The sequence below is a fragment of the Elephas maximus genome, chromosome 27, assembly GCF_024166365.1.
Source record: "Elephas maximus indicus isolate mEleMax1 chromosome 27, mEleMax1 primary haplotype, whole genome shotgun sequence".
Taxonomy (NCBI): domain Eukaryota; kingdom Metazoa; phylum Chordata; class Mammalia; order Proboscidea; family Elephantidae; genus Elephas; species Elephas maximus.
Window position 1 is genome coordinate 37,990,221 of NC_064845.1, and position 22,681 is coordinate 38,012,901.

Below are 22,681 nucleotides of genomic sequence, written 5' to 3' on the forward strand. Positions count from 1 at the left end.
GCATTTTTCCAAGGTCACTTCACCCCAGAGTACATTCACAAAATATCAATTTTATGTTACACTAGAATAATAAAAACCAAATAACAAGATAAAATGCTGAAAAGCCTAACACAACCCAAATCTAAACACCTGGATTATCTGATTCTTTTTTACTGCCTTAATCAATGTTTGACTTCATTTTCATGAAGTTTAATTTATCCTACTGGGACTAAATAACGACGACAACAACAAAAACATATGATTAAAAAAAAAACCAAACCCTGTGCCATCGAGTCAATTCCGACTCATAGCAGCCCTATAGGACAGAGCAGAACTGCACTATAGAGTTTCCAAGGAGCACCTGGCGGATTCGAACTGCCAACCCTTTGTAGTAGCACTTAACTACTACGCCACCAGGGTTTCCAAAATATATGACAGTCACTCTCAATTGTACTTAGGAGTAAGCCATTAATATGGCTATGTGGGACCTTTAAAGATATACTCACTTCCGTTCAAACTTTTGCTTAGTACTTAATGTCCTCAGTTTATACTCAAACATATTACATACAATCTGAATTACAGCAATAGCCACCCAACTGGCCTTGGGTGTTTATCTGTCTTTTGTAATCTACTCTTCTAAAACCTGTAACATAGTGGTAATTTAACTTTCAGGGGTCATAGGCCCCTCTGAGAATCTAATGAAAGTTATGGGCCCTCTTGAGTAAGTACATATATGCACATTTCTCTCCCATTCCTTGACAGACTCTAAGAAAGCACAGCTATAATGACTTCTCATTGCCTACCAATCAAATCCAAACTTCTTAGCCTGATATTTAAAGTACTTCATAATGTAGTCACAGTTAACCTAGGTAATTTATCTCCCGTTCTTTTACAACTACTTGCACCAATCAGGGCACTCTCTCTCTCTTTACTATTCCAACATAGGCACAACATCCTCCTTCTGGCTTGACCTTATGGTTCCCTCTTTTTGCTTTCATGCACAACTGTCTGCTTTTTACAAATACTTCCACGTAAACCTAAAAAACCTCCCCTGCCGTGACGGTGTCCCTCTGTCCATGATCAGATCATCTGCTCCTTTCTGAATTCTGAAACAAGTTACCTACATCTCTTATAGAGTTCACCATGTTCTACTTTGTATTAGACCAAAACCCTTGTTGCCGTCGAGTCGATTTCTGACTCACGGTGACCCTATAGGACAGAGTAGAACTGCCCAATAGGGTTTCCAAGGAGCACCTGGTGGATTAGAACTTCCAACCTTTTGGTTGGCAGACATAGCCCTTAACCACTATAGCACCAGGGTTTCCTTGTATTATACAAGCTACTCATAAAGTTAAGAAACATAAAATACACTTGTTCATTATATTTTCAAATAATATGCTTTTTATGTTTGTCTTCGACCTCCACAACGCTTTTCATGTGAAGTATCTCACACACTCTGTATTTATGTGTATCTTTTCTCCTCTCATAGCCAATAAGATCCTTAAGGGCAGACACAGTACCTAATGTACTCTTGGGTGTCCCACAGTCACCAGCAGAAAAGGAGTACCCTTGATATAAAGTATCTCAATATCTGGGCCTCAGTGTTCTTCAGACACTTCATGCATTCTGTACCCCAAATTACAAGATTTTTCAGGGATCATCTTCCCCTGTGCCTCCATAAACAAAGTTCAAAGTACAATGTTCTACCCCCTTAGTGGGTACTAGATCAACTGTGAACTTACTAAAATAGTAGTAAAGTTATTCTCTCTACTCACTGAGATATGCCAACCCTACTATTATGGACTGAAATGTGTCCCCATAAAATGGGTGTCAACTTGGGTAAGCCATGATTCCCAATGCTGTGCGATTGCCCACCATTTTGTGATCTGATGTGATTATCCTATGTGTCGTAAATCCTAACTGCTATTATATGTCAGATGGATCCTGGCTGAAAGCAGAGAATACCAGAAGGATGTTTACCTGTGTTTTATTGACTATGCAAAAGCATTCGGCTGTGTGGATCATAACAAACTATGGATAACACTGTGAAGAATGGGAATTCCAGAACACTTAATTGTGTTCATGAGGAACCTTTACATAGATCAAGAGGCAGTTGTTCGGACAGAACAAGGGGATACTGATTGGTTTAAAGTCAGGAAAGGTGTGCATCAGGGTTGTATTCTTTCACCATACCTATTCAATCTGTATGCTGAACAAATAATGCAAGAAGGTGGACTATATGAAGAAGAATGGGGCATCAGGACTGGAGGAAGACTCATTAACAACCTGCGTTATGCAGATGACACAACCTTGGTTGCTGAAAGTGAAGAGGACTTGAAGCACTTACTAATGAAGATCAAAGACCACAGCCTTCAGTATGGATTATACATCAACATAAAGAAAACAAAAATCCTTACAACTAGACCAATGAGCAACATCATGATAAAAGGAGAAAAGACTGAAGCTGTCAAGGATTTCATTTTACTTGGTTCCATAATCAACAGCCATGGAAGCAGCAGTCAAGAAATCAAAAGACACACTGCATTAGGCAAATCTGCTGCAAAGGACGTCTTCAAAGTGTTGAAGAGCAAAGATGTCACCCTGAAGACTCAGGTGCACCTGACCCAAGCCATGGTATTTTCAATCGCATCATATGCACGTGAAAGCTGGACAATGAATAAGGAAGACTGAAGAAGAGTTGACGCCTTTGAACTGTGGTGTTGGCAACGAATATTGAATATACCATGGACTGCCACAAGAATGAACAAATCTGTCTTAGAAGTACAACCAGAGTGCTCATTAGAAGTAAGGATGGCGAGACTGCGTCTTACACACTTTGGACATGTTGTCAGGAGGGATCAGTCTCTGGAGAAGGACATCATGCTTGGCAGAGTACAGGGTCAGCGGACAAGAGGAAGACCCTCAACGAGGCGGACTGACACAGTGGTTGCAACAATGAGCTCAAGCATAACAACGATTGTAAGGATGTCGCAGGACCGGGAAGCGTTTCGCTCTGCTGTGCATAGGGTCGCTATGAGTTGGAACGGACTCGACGGCACCTAACAACAAAAACAACATAATATTAATGAGGCAGGACACGATCTACAGGATTGGGTTGCCTCTTTTGAGATATAAAAGAGAGATGGGAGCAGAGAGGAGACAGACCTCATTATCGCCAAAAGAAAAGATAGGAACGGGTGCATCCTTTGGATCCAGGTTCCCTGCACTGAGAAGGTCCTAGACCAGGGGGAGATTGATGACAAGGATCTTTCCCCAGAGCTGATAAAAAGAGAAAACCTTCCCTTGGAGCTGGAGCCCTGAATTCAGACTTCTAGCCTCATAAACTCAGACAGAATAAATTTCTGCCTGTTAAAGCCATCCACTTATGGTACCTGTCACAGGAGCACTAGATAACTAAAAAGCTTGTTCATAAAAACCTTCAACATATCAAGAATCCTCACCTAATGACCACTAACCCAGAAGGGAGCCCCAGTTATAAAACAGATTCAGAAAACATACATAACAACATCTCAAATTATATATGCAATACATACATTTTATGTGTATATATATGCCTTTGAGTTGTGGTGTTGGCAAAGAACGTTGACTATACCACGGACTGCCAAAAGAACGAACAAATTCATCTTAGAAGAAGTACAGCCAGAATGCGTCTTAGAAGGGAGGGTGATGAGACTTCATCTCACATATTTTGAACAAGTTATCAGGAGAGACCAGTCCCTGGAAAAGGACATCATGCTTGATAAAGAGATTGTTGTCGTTAGGTGCCGTGAAGTCGGCTCTGACTCACAGTGACCCTACGTACTACAAAACGAAACACTGCCTGATCCTGCGCCATCCTCACAACCATTTTTATGCTTGAGCCCACTGCTGCAGCCACTGTGTCAATCCATCTCATTGAGGGTCTTCCTCTTTTTTGCTGACCCTCTCTTTACCAAGCATCATGTCCTTCTCCAGGGACTGGTCCCTCCTGATAACATGTCCAAAGTATGTAAGACATCGTGCTACATCAGGAAATGAAGGTTCTGAAAGCTTGACTCCATCCACATTATTAAGGTGCACTCTACTTTGAGGAGGCAGCTCTTCCCTAGTCATCTTTTCAGTGCCTTCCAACCTGGGGGGCTCATCTTCCAGCACTATATTAGACAATGTTCTGCTGCTATTCATAAGGTTTTCACTGGCTAATTCTTTTCAGAAGTAGACTGCCAGGTCCTTCTTCCTAGTCTGTTTTAGTCTGGAAGCTGACATGAAACCTGTTTGCCAGGGTAAAGTGGAGGACCAGGAAAAAAGAAGACCCTTAATGAGATGGACTGACACAGTGGCTGCAAGAATGGGCTCAAGGATAACAACCATCATGAGGATGGCACAGGCCCAGATATGTTTCGTTCTGTTGTACATAGGGTTACTATGAGTCAGAACTGATCTGACAGCACCTTACAACAACATCAACAAACACTACAGGAAGCAGTGAAATAGCATACAAATATAGGAACTTTTTTAGGAACCCCTAAACATGATATGGAAACCCTGGTGGCGTAGTGATAAGTGCTACGACTGCTAACCAAAGGCTCAGCAGTTCGAATCTGCCTGGCGCTCCTTGGGAACTCTATGGGGCAGCTCTACTCTGTCCTATAGGGTCGCTATGAGTCGGAATCGACTCGACAGCACTGGGTTTGGTTTTAAACATGATGTGGAGCTACAGAGGCTGCTAACCAAAAGGTGAGCAGTTTGAATCCACCGGCCAGTCCTTGGAAACCCTATGGGGAAGTTCTACTCTGTTCTATAGGGTCACTATCAGTTGGAATCGACTCGATGGCAATGGAAACATAATATAAAAGTTTACAACCAGCTGACTGATACTGCGACATACGTAAACCTTAAAAATAGTATGTTAAATGAAGGAAGTCAGACAGAAAGAACCACATATTATACTACTTTGTTTATATGAAATAATCAGAATAAGTAAATCCATAGAGACAGATAGCAGATTAGTGCTTGCCAGAGGCTGAGGGGAGGAACAAATAGGGAGTGACTGCTAATGGGATATGGGGTTTCTTTTCAGAGTAATGAAAATGACCTGAAATTAGACAGTGGTAATAACTGCACAACTTTGTGAATAAACTTAAAATCACTGAACTGTACACTGTAAAAGGGTGAGTTTCACGTTATATAAATTACATCTCACAGTTCTGGGTGGCGCAAATGTTTAAGCCCTCATCTACTAGCCAAAACTTGGTAGTCCGTACCCACCGAAAGGAGCCTAAGAAGACAGGTCTGGCGATCTGCTTCTGAAAGGTCAGAGCCTTGAAAACCCTATAGAGCACAGGTCTGCTCTGTACACATGGGGTCACCACGAGTCAATATATATAGCTTTCAATATATGTGACCTAACTTATACCTCAATTTTTTAAAGTTTATGACCAATGACCAATTTGGTCATTTTACCTTGAAGAAAACTTTTTAATAGGAATCTTACTTAGTACTTTGTTTTCTCAAGCTGATTAAAACTACAGGTTGCAAGCTAGCTCCCTACAAGCCCCTTTTTAAAGCCATAGCATTAAATTCTTATAAAAGGGTATTTTTGTATTAAGAATCCAGAGTGCTGAATTCCTTAAAAAAAAAAAAAAAGGAGTTCTAAAGACACTAGGCATACCTGCACAGTTAACAATGGCAGCAAGTAACATACCTGCTCCTACATGCTGTGATCTCCAGACATCACTCCCTATTGTAGTCCCCATAGGCATGTTAATTTGTGATCCCTGATCTAAACAAAGATCGTCTATCTTTCTTATTATAATGAACGTACTATGAACCACTAATAAGTTAAAATTCCATCATGTAGGATTACATTTTTATTAACTTGAAAGAGAAAAATACCAACAGCAACACCTGTTGAACAAAACCCTACAACTATTACAGATTCATGCTGTGTAAACTAAAGCGAAATAATCTGGGGAAAAGTTCATGTTTCTACTCTACAAAGAATAAGAAATTAATTTTAGTTTAAAAAGTCTTAAATTATTTTCACCAATTAATACACAGTAGTAAGAAATAACTTTTTACCCACATAATTAGGTACTGGCATAAGATGAAGGAAAGCTCTTTCATTCAGATTACTGATTCGGTATTTGAACAAACTGCTTTATTTGCTCAGTGATTTTATATTTAAACCATCTCTAAGTCTCCTGATGCTTAAACGCACAATGAAAAAATGACCACTACCCATCTACACCAAAAAAAAAAATTTTTTTTACAGCTTGTATATATTAGGCTGTATTTTACAAAGCTAGAAGAAAACAAAATACAAGATGAATATGGAAACAGATCTAGAAAAGTAGGTTCTACTACTTCCAGCCTCAAATGTAAGTGAAGCCAATTCGTTTTATGCTTTACCTGTTATTCTTTGAGCTAAATGTATGTCAAGTACCTTCCAGCTTTAAAACTCACCTGTACTTATTCAGATCTCATCCTGCTTTCCTCCAAATAAAGTAATTCATCTTAGCTGAGCTGCTTTTTCTGTAGATAACAAAGTTCAAATAGTACTTACGTTCCATTTCACTTTTACCATCACTTCTAACTCTAAAGTATCAACATACAAGAAGACTTCTAAAACAGCTATTCCGTTCAAACTAGGCAAAATTAAAAATTAAACTCGTTTCTCAATGTCTTCCAAAACAGAGACAAGATAAGCCAACGGCTTAGTGATTTACAGGTAAACCTCAATGCTCTTCTACCTGCTCTGAGCCAGGCCATTTTATTAACTTATCCAAGTACCCTCAAGTTTACAGGTGATGTTTAAATAGATCAACTTTACCACTTAGTATTACCGGATATTATATAAAACTGGAGTAGCATCACAGTCACTTCATGAGTGCAATTCCTAAACACCATACACAAAGGTGCAACTGGATTTTATGACCAACTGAAAACACAATCCTATTTCTGTTTAAACCTGACAGTGAATAAAATAGTGTGCTCTCCTAAAAGTTCACCAAATCCCTAACACATAATTTAAATCATAAAAATAACTTTCCCAAAAGTACAGGATTAGAAACTAAAGAAAGCAAACAATCATTACCTCAGCCTTTACTTATGGGAACACAAAGTTATTTAGAATGGTAAAAATTTGAGGAAAATCTAGATCTTGAGTTTCACACCCTTGGAGTATAATGTGAGATAACTGTACACGAATCAGTTTCCAAAGAGAAACCAATTTGTTTTATTTCAACTGTGCTTTGCTTGTTATTCTTTAACAGCGTTGTTCAATAAAACTTTCTCTGATGACAGAAATCTTCTATTATCTGTGCTGTCCAGTAGGACAGTTAACAGTCACATGTAGCTACTGCCCACTTGAAATGTGGTTAGCAAGACCGAGGAAGTCAGTTTTGAAATTGATTTAATTTTAATTAACTTAAATGTTAATTGCCACAGGTGACTAGTGGCTGGTGACACAGTGGTTAAGAGCTACAATACTTACCAAAAGGTCGGCAGTTCGAATTCACTAGCCGCTCCGTGGAAACCTTATGGGGGCAGTTCTATTCTGTCCTATAGGGTCACTATGAGTCGGAATGGACTCCAGGGCAACAGGTTTTTTGTTTTTGTTTTTTCCAGCTAGTGGCTATACTGGACAGCGCAGTCCTACAATTTGAAATAAAAGGCATAAACTTGACTGACTAGTTTTTCAAAGTATCATGTCCTGAGATGATGTCAACACCAAGTAGACCCCTTCTGCTACCAAATGATACACACCTTCAGCACCAGCCTAAACATAAAATTCACTTACGAAATGAGAATTCATAATACTACTTAGATTCAGAACGCAAGGCACAATACTCACTAAGAAACAATATTAAAAAGCACATCTCAAGTTTTCCCCCATTATTTTGCAAAACAGGTACTGATTTAGGGAATAATTTCCCAATGCATGCGAGTAACTCTTCCTTCAAATCTGTCCAATTACCTTCTGTTCACAAAAGGAAGGGAGGAAGGCAAAAATAAGTTCTCAGCACTAATAAGTTTCCTACGACTCGGTAAATTTCACGTTTCGTTTTCCCTTAAGGAAAGATACAAACGTTTGCAAGCGCCTGCATCTCCTGAAAGCCTCCTTACCTATGTATTTAGGCGAACGAATCATTCTGATACCGTTGCGATTTCCTTCCTACACACAAAATATTTTTTTCAGGCCAAGAAAGTCACGAGTCTTCAGGTAATCTCTGCAAGTAACCAAGAACGTGCACAAGATGCCAAAAGAAAGTAAATCTGGCAACCTAACTACTCCCTAAGCAGAATCAACTGCTCTGAACCAGGAAAAAAAGTGCCTGGAACTATCTGGGGAAGCAAACAAGCAAGGTCGTGACCCTGGGTCCCGGCCGCCCGCGCCGCTCCGCCCGCCTGCGGGAAGCCACCTGTCAGGCCTGAGCCTCACCTGGCAGGCGACAGGAGGCGCAGGCCGACAGCGCGGCCCAGCGCCGTGGGCGGAGCCCGGGACTGAAGGAGACCGGGTCGGGGTAACCTCTAGCGATTCACACGCGGACGGAGAGTGCAGACGCCTGTCCCCGAGGCGGGACCCCTGCCTCCCGCACACCCACCCCGCCGGGCAGGCGTCCAGGCGGCCCACGTCGGCGGCCCGCCCTACCTCCCTTCCTCCTCAGTCGGAGCGCTGCCCCTCCGTCGCCCCTCACCTACCTGGTCGCGGAGTCTGAGGAACGCCACGGCGGTGGCCGCCGCGCCCACTCCAGCCTCCGCCGACGCCCCGGCCCGCCGCTGCCACGCCGGTGGCCTCAGCAGCTGCCAGGGGCCGGCGGGTCGGCGGCCGGCTGAGCTGAGGAGTCCGCGGGCAGGGGGCGGCACCGCCTCCCGGGCCGCCCGCCGCCACCGAGAGGTGAGGAGCCCGGCCGGTCCCGCCTCCTCCTTCTAAGGACTCCACGCCCTCTTCCTTCCTTTCTTTCTCTTTTTCTCGGCCGCCTCCACATGTTGCCTCCTCCCCCTCACGCCCCCTTCCCGAAATACCCTGTCAGCCCCCCCGGCAACGCCGCTCCAGCCCGCGGCAGCAGCGGCGCCAAACTCCACTCCCCAATATTGCCACCTCCGCCCGCCGCGATTGGCCGCCGCCCGGGGGAGAGGCCAGCGTAAGCTGAGCGCCCATTGGCTACGCCATTGCGCTCGCTGGTGCCCCCCCCACTTGCCGGAGGGGGAGAGGGCGGGGAGGAGGAAGCCGCGAGGGGTGGGCGCGGAGCTGCGGCTGCCGTGGGCGGGGGAGTCGGGAACGTGGCGGAGCCGGGGGTGGGACGGCCAGGTGTACGGGCTCCTGGGCGCGCGGCCTAGTGCGGTGGGCGGAGCCGGGGGCTGAAGGGGACAGAGAGTGGGGGTAACGGCCCGCGATTCACACGTGGACGTAGAGTGTAGATGGGCCTCCAGCTTTGGAGGATGAAGGAGCTGGGTGACGGGCGGGAATAGGCAGGCGTGAGGGGTGGGAACGTGGGGGCTGCTGCCTTCTCCATAGCGGCCTGGTCTGGGGGGTGACCTGGACTCGCATTTGGAGGAAGAGTGAGGATGCGCCCCTGGGCTTGGGTGGGGGAGGGTCGAAGGAGCCCAGGGGTGAGAGGTGGTTTTGGGGGCTGCTGCCCTCACCTGGGCGGTGACCAAGGTCAGAGGGAGGTGGGGAAGGCGAACTGGCCGCTACTTGCATGTCGAGGTACAATGGAGACCCTTCTGTCTCCCCTCTCCGCCCACCCCAAAGGTCCGGATTTGGGGAGGATGGTGGAGGCACTGGAAGGGTGTGAGGTGACGCCTGGGGGCTGCAATCCAGGGGGAGAGGGACGGTGCTGGCTCTCCAGAAGGAAGGGAGGCGTATTTGCAGCCAAACAGGTTGTGGACGCCTGAGTTTTTTTTTTGCCTGCAGTCCCAATCCTAAGCAAGGCTGTGGACCCCCTCTCGGAAAGCCCCCCTCCCAGGCTTGCTTTTTTTCTTTTTTCTCCCCTTCTTATGCACATGAAGGATTCTGTCTCCCACGCGAGAAAAATCAATTAAATATAAAAAACGATGTGCAAAATTTCTAATACGTATCGTCCTTGGATGGAGAAGAGGAATAACTCCCTAACCCTGCCACACACACATACACTCCCTACCCCCCAACCCCCTGCCCCTCCACGCCACCCTACAGCTCTGAAACTGCTTCTCTTTCTTAGGCAGCTGCACACTGTTCCCGTTCCAGGATTGTGTGGGAGAAGACTGTTGTGCGCTTGTGTCTCTCCCAGGCGGCACCAGCCCCTGGTTAATAAAAGGTACAGATGGTTAGAACACGAATGTGTGACGTCAGACTTGGTTTTAAAAAGTCCCGTTTTCCCCACATCAGTTGTATCTCTTGGGATAGACTTCATATTTAGAGGATCGATTTCAGTCCAAGGGCAGTCTGGATGCAGGAAAGGGGACCTACGCCAGAACTGTCAAATTATAATGCTTCACTTATAACAAAAAGCTTATCTTTAAAAAACAAAAAGCTTATCCTTAGCCCCGTAAAAAATGAAAATATCAGAATCTGCAAGATCAAAAACAATGCAGATTAATAGTACAAGCCTTCCAGTATTCTTTGACATATCCATGCCTTGATGCTCTAGAAACAATTTCTACCTAAAATTAGATTCATCATCATAAATTACACTTTCTAATTACAATGGAGACATTCTCATAACAGTGAATGCAACAATCATGACAAAACTAAAAAGAAAGTCCAACTGTTCTTGCTTTGTATTATCTTCAGTACCTCACTCCTTTCCCTTTACTTCATCAACTCCAGCGGACAAAATAGGGATGCTATTTGTCCCCCAACCTCTCCTTATCTGTTCAGTGAAAGTGAATGAGTTAATGTTATGAAAGCATTTGAGTTCTGCAAATCAAAGTTCTGATAATATTACTAAAGCACTTTGTAATTACAGGTCACCTTTGTAAATAGTTACCCATGTGCTATGTGGGATACAGAATTCTACCTTAAGAATTTAGCTTCATGCATACATAAACCTGTTAACCACTGTGGATGTCTAGTCAGAAGTCAATAAATTCCCCCCATCATCCCTCCTCTAGATTAAAGTTCTAGAATTTAAAAGCACAGTGGGAACTTGATTAGGAACATGGTGAAGATTAACTTTTGGGACAATGTAAGTGCTTTTGAGAACATGAATTAAAATTATGGACCAAGTATGTATTTTTGTAGGTTTTGTAATTGATCTAATAAAACTTTTCAGGGCTCCTCTGAATTTTTCTAATTACCAACAATTAATGAGTATGTTTTATAATGCACCAAATCTGACGACTTTACAAATAGTAAACGCCAAACTCTCCTGCTAGAGAATGTTTAAGACCGAGCTGGATTTTCACCCTTCCTGACTCTGAACATCATTCGTAAAATCTAAACTTGACCTTACCTGGCCTGCTCATCTCCCAGAATCAAGTAAGATGACATGAAAGGCTGTGGGAACTCTGAAGGGCTGTACAAATTTAATGTTATTATTACAGCAACTACATTTCCATAGCTGGCAAGAGGGTAATAACCATTTATTCTAAAACATAGAAATAAAAAATTTAAGGAATTGAGCAACAAAATAAAATTCATGTTGAATTCTGATTTTTTAAAAAAATTTATGATTTCTCCTGCTTATTATAAAATACTCAAATATTAAAGAAATGTAGAAATGTACAGTACTGACAAAAATCAGTTGGATTCCTCTACACTAACGAAGAGAACTTCAAAGAGGAAATCACCAAATCAATACCATTTACAGTAGCCCCCAAGAGCTTAAAATACTTAGGAATAAATCTAACCAGAGACATAAAGGACCTATACAAAGAAAACTACAAGGCTCTACTGCAAAAAACCAAGAGACCTACATAAGCGGAAAAACATAACTTGCTCATGGATAGGAAGACTCAACATTGTAAAAATGTCAATTCTACCCAAAGCGATCTACAGATACAATGCAATCCTGATCCAAATTCCAACAACATTTTTTAACAAGATGGAGAAACAAATCACCAACTTCATATGGAAAAGGGAGAGGCCCTGGATAAGTAAAGCATTACTGAAAAAGAAGAACAAAGTGGGAGGCCTCATACTACCTGATTTTACCACCATAGTAATCAAAACAGCCTGGTACTCATACAATGACAGATTGACCAATGGAAGAGAATTGAGAGCCCAGAAGTAAATCCTTCTGCCTATGAGCATCTCATATTGGACAATGGTCCGAAGTCTGTTATATAGGGAAAATACAGCCTCTTTAACTTATGGTGCTGGCATAACTGAATATCCATATGCACAAAAAATGAAGCAAGACCCATACCTCACACCGTGTACAAAAACTAACTCAAAATGGATCAAAGAACTAAGTATAAAATCTGAAATGATAAAGATCATGGAAAAAGAAGTACCATATGATCCAGCAGTCCCACTTCTTGGAATATATCCCAGAGAAATAAGAGCCTTTACACGAACAGATACATGCACACCCCTGTTCACTGCAGCACTGCTCACTACAGCAAAAGGACAGAAACAACCTAGGTGCTCATAAACAGACGAATGGATAAACAAATTATGGTATATACACACAATGGAATCCGATGCAAAGATAAAGAACAATGATGAGTCTGAAAAATATCTCACAATGTGGATGAATCTGGAAGGCATCATGCTGAGTGAAATTAGTCAAAAAAGGACAAATATTGTATGAGACCACTATTATAAGAACTCAAGAAGAAAGTCAAACAGAAGAAAACATTCTTTGATGATTACAAGGGTGGGGAGGGAGGGAGAGAGGAATTCACTAACTAGAGAGTAGACAGGAATTATCTTAGGTGAAGGGAAGGACAACACACAACACATGGGAAGTCAGCACAACGGGACTAAAACAAAAGCTAAGAAGTTTCCTGAACATAACCAAACACTTCATGGGACAGAGTAGCAGGGGCAGGTGTCTGGGCACCATGGTTTCATGGGACCTCTAGGTCAATTGGCATAACAAAGAAAATGTTCTGCATCCCACTTTGGTGGTGGCATCTGGGGGTCTTAAAAGCTTGCAAGAGGCCATCTAAGAGGCATCAATTGGTCCCAACCCACCTGGAGCAAAGGAGAATGAAGAACACCAAAGACACAAGAAAAATATTAACTCAAAAGACAAAATGGCCACATAAACCAGAGACTCCATTGGCCTGAGACCAGAAGAACTAGATGGTGCCCAACTACCACCAATGACCACCCTGACAGGGAACATAACAGAGAGTCCCTGACAGCAAAAGTGTGGTGCAGAACTCAAATTCATATAAAAAGACCAGACTTAATGGTCCAACTGAGACTAGAGGACCCCCAAAGACATGGCCCCTGGGCTTTCCATTAACCTAGAACTAAAACCATTCCCTAGGCCAACTCTTCAGACACAGAATTGATGGACTATAAAATATAAAATAATACTTGTGAACAGTGTGCTTCTTAGTTCAAGTTGATACAAAAGACTAAACGGGCAGCTCCTGTATGGAGGTGGGATGAGAAGACAGAAGGGGATAGGAGCTGGTTGGACGGACACTGGAAATGCAGGGTGGAAAGGCAGAGTGTGCTGTCATATTTTAGGGATTGCAACTAGGGTCCAATAGCAATATGTGCATAAATTTTTGTATGAGAAATTAACTTGAGCTGTAAACTTTCACCTAAAGCACAATTAAAAAAAAAATTTATAATACTGAAGGTAAAGTCCCATATCATCCAAGCCAGTGAAACTGGAAACTTGAATGTTGTCAGTAATCCCTCTGTCTGCCTCCCTTACCTACCTCCTCTTTTCTCCAGGTAACTTTCATTCTCTTTTACTACAACCAAGACCTCTATTAACACATTTTAAGTACTCTGCAATGATAAAGGAAAAAAGCCAATATTCCTGACCTCAGATTTGAAGAGGAGGCCTGGTGGAACAGTAGTTAAGCACTGGGCTGCTAACTGAAGGGTCCGGGATTCCAATCCAGCAGCCAGTGCACGGGAGAAAGGAATGATTAAGTGGTTGGGTTAGAGTCATATGACCATGTCTTAGCCAATCACTACAGCCAAAGAAGCAAGGTCTTGAAATTGATGAAAGTTTCTATGCAGAAGCCATGTCTAAAATGGTTTGAGGACAGATATCGTACAGAATTGCTGTGAGCTGGACAATCACAACAAATTTTATTTCCTGTACTACTACATGGAAACCCTGGTGGCGTAGTGGTGGCTATAGCTGCTAACCAAAAGACTGCCAGTTCAAGTCTACCAGGACTCCTTGGACACTCTACAGGGCAGTTCTACTCTGTTGTGTAGGTCGCTGTCAGTTGGGATTAACTCAGTGGCCATGGGTTTGGTATGGTTTGGATACTACTACATAAGGAGCCCCGGTGGTACAGTGGTTAAGGGCTTGGGTACTAACCTAAAGGTCAGCAGTTCAAACTCACCAACCGCTCCAGGGGAGAAAGATGTGGCAGTCTGCTTCCGTAAAGACTACAAGCTAAGAGACCTTATGGGGCAGTTGTACTCTGTCCTATACTGTCACTGTAAGTCAGAATCTACTTGATGGCAGCAGGTTTTTGGATACTACCACGTCAGGTACTTGCTCTGCACTGTATATCCTTTATCTCATTTCAGTTTTCAATAGCCTCAGAAGTGTGCCCAGAGTTACCCAGCTAGTAAATGGCAGGCCTGGATTCATGAGGGCCTTGGAAGCCAAGAAGGGTAGCTAATAAAGTAGGAAATAGGCAACTATTGATGCCTTTCAGCCAGATAACCGCCATTGTTGTTGTTAGGTGTGGTCGAGTCAGTTCCTACTCCTAGCAGCCCTGTGTACAACTGAGTGAAACAGTGCCCAGCCCTGCACCATCTTCACAGTTGCTGCTAAGCTTGAGCCCGTTGTTGCAGCCACTGTGTCAATCCACTGACCCTCTACCTGTCTTATAAAAATGAGCTTTATAAAGAGTCTGAAATACATGGAGAATGTATATAATAGACTGCCAAAGCAGCACAGAGAAACAAGGAGATACAAAAATCTTAAGTTCAGAGACTTAAGAGATAAAATTAGAAGATCCAACATAGATCTAAAAGTTTCATTGGAAAGAGAACAGAAAATGAAGAAGAGGTACTATTCATGGAGATCATGGCTGAGAATTTTTCAGATTTGAAGAAACGCATGAGTCATCAGATCAAAGGTAGATGTTAAGTCTCAGGCAGAATAATTGTAAAAACTGAGACCTACGCATAACAGTGAAACTACAGGACACCAAACACAATAAGAAAATGTTAAAAATTACCCCTGAAAGAAGTCAAATTACCCTAAAAGGAATGACAGGGACATGCCATCAGACTTATCAGCGAAAAGAGGTGACAGAAGATGGAAAATATCTTCAAAGTGTTGAGAAACCAGAACTGAGAAACAATTCCATACCTAGCTAGGCTGTATTTCAGAAGGAAGGACAAAATACATTTTCACATTTGGGACTCACAGTCCCTCACTGAAAGAAATATTAAAGGACATACCTGAACCAGAAACAAACTGAACCCTAAAGGAACAAGTGAGATGGGAGACGAAAGGGTGAACCAATAAATTAGCAAATATCCTGGTTAATCCAAATAAGTATTATTCTTTTTTAAGAGCCAGTATTTTAGAATGTAAAAACAAGGTGAAATAAAAGTATTAGTCATTAAAAATATGGTAGATGGTAGCAGGAAGGAGTTCTGAATTAAAACATTCTAAACTCCTTTTGGAAACCCTGGTGGCAGAGTAGTTAAGTGCTACGGCTGCTAACCAAGAGGTCCACAGTTCAAATCCGCCAGGTGCTCCTTGGAAACTCTATGGTTCAGTTCTGCTCTGTCCTATAGGGTCACTGTGAGTCGTAATTGACTCGACAGCAGTGGTTGGTGGGTGGTTGTTGTTGTTAGGTGCCACCGAGTTGGTTCTGACTCATAGCGACCCCATGCACAACAGAATGAAACACTGCCCGGTCCTGAGCCGTCCTTACAATCGTCGTTATGCTTGAGCTTGTTGTTGCAGCCACTGTGTCACTCCACCTCATTGAGGGTCTTCCTCATTGAGGGTCTTCCTCTTTTCTGCTGATGCTGTACTCTGCCAAGCATGATGTCCTTCTCCAGGGACTGATCCCTCCTGACAACATGTCCAAAGTGTGTAAGATGCAGTCTCGCCATCCTTGCTTCTGGTTGTACTTCTTCCAAGACAGATTTGTTCATTCTTTTGGCAGTCCATGGTATATTCAGTATTCTTCGCCAGCACCACAATTCAAAGGCGTCGACTCTTCTTCAGTCTTCCTTATTCATTGTCCAGCTTTCACGTGCATATGATGCGATTGAAAATACCATGGCCTGGGTCAGGCGCAAGTTACTCTTCAAGGTGACATCTTTGCTCTTCCACTTTAAAGAGGTCCTTTGCAGCAGATTTACCCAATGCAGTGTGTCTTTTGATTTCTTGACTACTGCTTCCATGGCTGTTGATTGTGGATCCAAGTAAAATGAAATCCTTGACAACTTAAGTGTTTTCTCTGTTTATCATGATGTTGCTCATTGGTCTAGTTGTAAGGATTTTTGTTTTCTTTATGTTGAGGTGCAATCCATACTGAAGGCTGTGGTCTTTGATCTTCATTAGTAAGTGCTTCAAGTCCTCATCATTTTCGGCAAGCAAGGTTGTGTCATCTGCATAATGCAGGTTGTTAATGAGTCTTCCTCCAATCCTGATGCCCCGTTCTTCTTCATAGAGTCCAGCTTCTCGGATTATTTGCTCAGCGTACAGATTGAATACGTATGGTGAAAGAATACAACCCTGACGCACACCTTTCCTGACTTTAAACCAATCAGTATCCCCTTGTTCTGTCCATACAACTGCCTCTTGATCTATGTACAGATTCCTCATGAGCACAATTAAGTGTTCTGGAATTCCCATTCTTCACAATGTTATCCATAATTTGTTATGATCCACACAGTCGAATGCCTTTGCATAGTCAATAAAACACAGGTAAACATCCTTCTGGTATTTTCTGCTTTCAGCCAGGATCCATCTGACATCAGCAATGATATCTCTGGTTCCATGTCCTCTTCTGAAACCAGCCTGAATTTCTGGCAGTTCTCTGTCGATATACTGCTGCAGCCGTTTTTGAATGATCTTCAGCAAAATTTTGCTTGCATGTGATATTTATGATATTGTTCTATAGATCCGCATTCAGTTGGATCACCTTTCTTGGGAATAGGCATAAATATGGATCTTTTCCAGTCAGTTGGCCAGGAAGCTGTCTTCCATATTTCTTGGCATAGAAGAGTGAGCACTTCCAGCGCTGCATCTGTTTGTTGAAACATCTCAATTAATATTCCATCAATTCCTGGAGCCTTGGTTTTCGCCAATGCCTTCGGAGCAGCTTGGACTTCTTCCTTCTGTACCATCGGTTACCAATCATATGCCACCTCCTGAAATGGTTGAACATCAACTAATTCTTTTTGGTACAATTACTCTGTGTATTCCTTCCATCTTCTTTTGATGCTTCCTGCGTCGTTTAATATTTTCCCCATAAAATCCTTTACTATTGCAATTCGAGACTTGAATTTTTTCTTCAGTTCTTTCAGCTTGAGAAACGCTGAGTATGTTCTTCTCTTTTGGTTTTCCATCTCCAGCTCTTTGCACATGTCATTATAATACTTTGTCTTCTCGAGAGGCCCTGCGAAATCTTCTGTTCAGTTCTTTTACTTCATCAATTCTTCCTTTTCCTGTAGCTGCTCGACGTTCAAGAGCAAGTTTCAGAGTCTCCTCTGACATCCATCTTGGTCTTTTCTTTCTTTCCTTACGACCTCTTGCTTTCTTCATTTATGACGTCCTCGATGTCATTCCACAACTCGTCTGGTGGTAGACTCCTTTTATTCAGAAGGAGGAGTGAAATATTCCTTAACTTTTGATTTTAACAAGTTATTATAGTTTAGGTTCTTTGTTGCAATTAACAGAATCCATGAAGGAATTTCTTAAAATTCTCTTCGGCAGCTCTCTGAGTCATTGGAAGGCCTAGAAAAACAAAGCTTTGGCTAAGGTCCTAGAAGTGCCCTAAACCATGCGTCAGATTGAGCGTGATTAAGAAACTGCTACTGCCCCCGTGGAACACCAAATGGCAGGAGCTCAACTCTTCTTCATCGGCCCCTGCTGTCAGCATCAATGTCAATTCTGCATCAGGAGGTCGATCTTGCAACCACGGCCACCTCCGCGAGCTGAATTCCTCTTCCTCTACCAGGAAAATGGAAGCCGAAGGCATAGCTTGCACAGCTTACATCGCTTTCTCTCACAGGTGCTTCTGGTTACCAGAGACTAAGTTATAGGTCTGCAGCCTAGCTGCAAGGGACGCAGAAAGTTTGAGTTCTGACTTGTATACTAAAGAGGTGGGATCAATAACGCAAATATAGAAAGGCTGTTTAAATGATTATGGCAGTCCTGAATATGACAGGAGTCCACTACTGACGTTATCGTTAGTGACCATTGAGGCAGCCCCTGTCTCACGGCAACCCCAATGTTACAGACCAGAACTGTTCCATAGGGTTTTCTCGGCTGTAGTCTTTATGTAAGCATATCGCCAGGCCTTTCTTCCACAGGGCCACCGGGTGACTTAGGTAAGTAGTCAAGTGCAAGCTGTTTGTGCCACTCAGGCACTTTTCATTACTGACTCGCATGCTAAATACTTGAGTATTCACCAAAATAAGAAAAACTGAATGTGTAATTTCAAAACCTATACAGAATAAAAAAATTACAGAGAGAAAATTTAGGGAATTGATTAGCACGTAAGAAAGAAGAAAAATGGAAGCAAATTAAAAGCATGGTAAGTAGAAAAACCCAAATAAGTTTGTAGAAAGAAGTCCAAATATATTAATCACTATAAATATAAATGAATTAGACATTAATATCAGGCATAAGAATTTAAGTTAAGAAGGATTGGTAGGATAAAGGGGTGGTATGTAGTAATTATAAAAAGAAAAAGTCAGGAAGAAAACATAAAGTCTTCAACTTGTATTCACTTAACAACCTAAAGCATGACGTGGGACATAAAATCCAAAGACGCACCTGACCTAAAGTAAAATGGCTGAACTAATGCTAAGGCTCAGTATGACCTTTCACATAGATTCAAACACTGTTGCTTAGGAACCAACCCTGTCATTAACAAAATTCTTTTCTCTGTGGTCCGGCTAAGGATGTGGATACTACGTGTCCTGGGGTCTGTAACCAAACCTTATCGAAATGCTTTGTGTTAGATCTCTTCAGAAAATCTTATATTCTGAGTGAGGTAATGTTTAACAACCTATTCCTGACAGTATCTGTCAACGCCATCATCATGTCATCATTTTTTGACGGTCCTGAGACCCCCCTCTGCAAACACATACCTTGCAATTTTGTCCTTTAGCCAACGTATTCCAGTTGTATTAATATCACCAGTGATGTTAAAAATCATGCTTTTCTTTGTCTCACCTTTGATTGACCTCAGTCACTGTAAACCAATCAGAATATTGTGTTTTCTATCTCCTCCTATGACACTATGCCTATATGTGCTTTGTACCCCCTCCCTTGGATCTGTGAGCTTCAACCTCTGAGGTTTTCACGATCTCCATTCGAATGACATACTGCCTTCAATACATGTCTTTTATTTTACTTTAACAGAATCGGAGAGTATTTTCTCTACAATATTTGGCATAGTCTTGGTGGGATTCGGTGATGTCTTCCCCAGTGGACCAGGAGGAGCTGAAAAGCCAGAGTCAGGCACTGACAAGCTCCTGCTTTCTCGGACCCCTTGGGACCTGTCCAGACGTGAGTGCTCCCAAGAGTGAGCCCCAAGTATTTCGGCATGGATCTTTGGGATTTATCAAAGCCATTTCTCAACTTTTACTTTCCCATTTGCTACTGAACAAGTTTGTTGGAGGATTGTGTTTTCAACTACAGTTCGGGTGTTACGAAGTTGCCACTTACTGGCTGTATTCTGTTAAGTGTATTCATGCTCATCTTTCTTTTGTTTTCTGTTTGCCTATTTCTAATTCATGAGTTTTGATTTGTGTGTGTGTGTGTGTGTGTGTGTTCGCGTGCGTGTGTGTGCACTTTAGGTGAGACTGTACAGAGCAAATTAGTTTCTCATTCAACAGTTTATACACAAATTGTTTTGTGACATTGGTGCAATCCCCATAACGTGTCAACAGTCTCCCCTTCTCCACCTTCGGTTCCCTGTCTCCATTTATCCCGGTTTTCTGACGCTTTCTGCCTTCTTGCCTTTGCTTTTGGGCAGGTGTTACCCATTTGGTCTCATTTACAATCTAATTCATGATTTGAATGACTCTACTGAGGTGCTTTCGGGTTTTACAAGCTGCAAAAATAAACAAATACATAAAATAAGGGCACAAGTCAACCTCTTAAATGCCACAAGAAAACACATCTCAACTGCAGCAAAATACTCATAGATTTTTTTCAAACCCCGAAGGTGTCGAAGTTCTCAGTATACCTTTTAAGTTTTTCGTCAGTTGTTTCTTTTCATGGTCTGCACATTTTGCAGAAATCTTGAGCATGACAAGTCCACCATCTAGTGGATGAAAAATATAACTCCCTGTGCAAATGTTTCCTTTTTTTCCTCTAAAGGTGCATCAAGCTTAACACACTCTTTGGTTGTCAGCATGTACAAGTGTTTAGTAAGACGGGGAATGCCACCTCCAAAGACCATAGCGGACCTCCTTCTGTGATCCCACCACTTACTGTGACCCCCATTTCAGTTCAGTATCTTTGGTGGTAGCATGTGCTTACTACAGAAAATCCCTGGCCAATTTGGGGGAGTTTTGAGCTCACTAAATTAACTTTTCTGAGCAGCGAGTTAGAGGCTAAAGGCTCTTGGACCAATCAGAACCAGTGGGAAGACTATTTTAATTTGTTTTTGGAAGCTTCCAAGAGACAAAATCATGTTAGTTTTGCCTACTCCAAGACACCAGTGTTCAGGCAAGCAAAACAAATTATAGAATTGCAATGCCAAAATTCTACTGTCACTACAGCATTTTCTCCTCCTCCTACTGCTCCTCTGGAGGCTGCTTCTCTGTATCCATCTATACCTTCTTGTCCTGACAATAGTTTGTATGAGCTTCCTTGTTACTCCAGGGAATCCTCAAAAGAAACCAAACTAGTAGCTACAAGAGAGACTAAAGCAGTCATTGAGATGCCTTTCAAAATAAAATATCCAAAGGCAGGGGGAAGACCTCCTGAGGTTGCTTTTGCCCCCTGGACTAAAGTGAAACCTCATGCCATTGTGAAAGAATTTCTTGATCCTTGCGAAGAGCAGCAAAAGTTTTGTCAGAAGTTTAAGGTTTTGTCAAAAACTTATGAACCTGGATGAGCAGATTTATGTAATCTATTGTTACTAGAACCCTGGGGATGCTCAAAAGTGGATCAAAAAACCCCAAATGATTGCCATCGAGTCAATTCTGACTCATAGCGAGCTACAGGACAGAGTAGAACCACCCCATAGGGTTTCCAAGGGGTGGCTGGTGGATTTGAGCTACCAACCTCTTGGTTACCAGCCAAGCTCTTACCCACTGCATCACCAGGGCTCCATCAAAGGTGTGAGGCTAAATAGAAAAAACCTGAGAAACCATTATCTATACAACCTAATGTCCCAGGTCTAGAATTACTAACTTAGAATAAAGTTATTTTTGCAGATCTTTCCCCAGAAGATAAACTGGGCTAAGGTTCAACCTTATAAACAGGACAAAGATGAAAATGTTTGTAACTATAGGGATTATTTAACTAAACTTTTTGTGGATCATTAGTGTTAAATTTAGAAGATGCTGGAGCCAGATCTCTTTCAATTCTATTTTTTTGGAGGGCTCCCCCCCAAACTGTCCGATTCAATTAGACATCATCAATTAAATTAGGAAATGTTGAAACTTCAGGATTGATCTTCGCTTATAAATTAGCCCAAACCTTAGAACAAAGAGCTAGGGAATTGGAGCAGAAGGATAAAACCTGGCAGAATAAATTAATGGCATTACAGTTACAACAATTACAATCTCCAGGGTGTAATAAAGGACTCAAACCCCAGTTTGGGAATAGACCCAGGGTTCCTCAATCAGTAGTTCCTGGCATTTGCTGTTATTGGAAAAAGTCAGGCACACCAACCTAAAAATGTTCCCAGACCAAAGAAACTAAAGGGAATATTTTAGCTGACACAACCACCAGACAGGCTGCTTCCCAATTACCTCTGGATTGTGACGGCCTCAGTTGCGATCAGGACAAAAAGGAGAGCAAAAGGAAATTAGGTAAATAAAATGGGGGTCTTCTTTCACTTTTTCAAAGTCTAATTTCTTAAGAAAGATAAATCAAGTAGAGTTGGGCCTGGCAAAACTTAACTCAAACCTTTGATCTTTCCTGTTTTCCTGATTTCTTGGGTATCCTTAATAAATATCAGCAGCTGACCTCTGAGGAAGAGATTAAGGACTGGGCATGAAACGAATATTATCCGGATCCTACTATATGCTTGTGGGCTGGACTTGTGAACAGATCTGTTTTGCCTCCTTGCCTTCATGTCCCATTACTTTGAGCCTGTTTAATTGAGAAGATCAGTTTGCCTGGGGAAAGCCTCATTGATTTCTTGGAACGGCATTTTTGGGGACATTTTGAGTCCATTGCCA

The 22,681-nt window shown here is 42.3% G+C and overlaps 2 protein-coding genes across 6 annotated transcripts in view; both read right to left on the bottom strand.

The window, feature by feature from the left end:
* LOC126068268 (uncharacterized) overlaps positions 1 to 9,685 on the bottom strand; it is an 80,845-nt gene extending 71,160 nt beyond the window's left edge. Inside the window, exons 1-4 of the mRNA XM_049870707.1 lie at positions 9,521 to 9,685; positions 9,007 to 9,432; positions 8,683 to 8,910; positions 8,107 to 8,155 (exon numbers count right to left, since the gene is read on the bottom strand). Coding sequence (XP_049726664.1) covers positions 8,107 to 8,155; positions 8,683 to 8,910; positions 9,007 to 9,432; positions 9,521 to 9,685 — 868 coding nt within the window. The remainder of the gene's footprint in view (positions 1 to 8,106; positions 8,156 to 8,682; positions 8,911 to 9,006; positions 9,433 to 9,520) is intronic.
* Positions 1 to 22,681, bottom strand: part of LOC126068459 (ral guanine nucleotide dissociation stimulator-like) — a 490,075-nt gene that overhangs the window by 416,062 nt on the left and 51,332 nt on the right. The window lies entirely within an intron of this gene.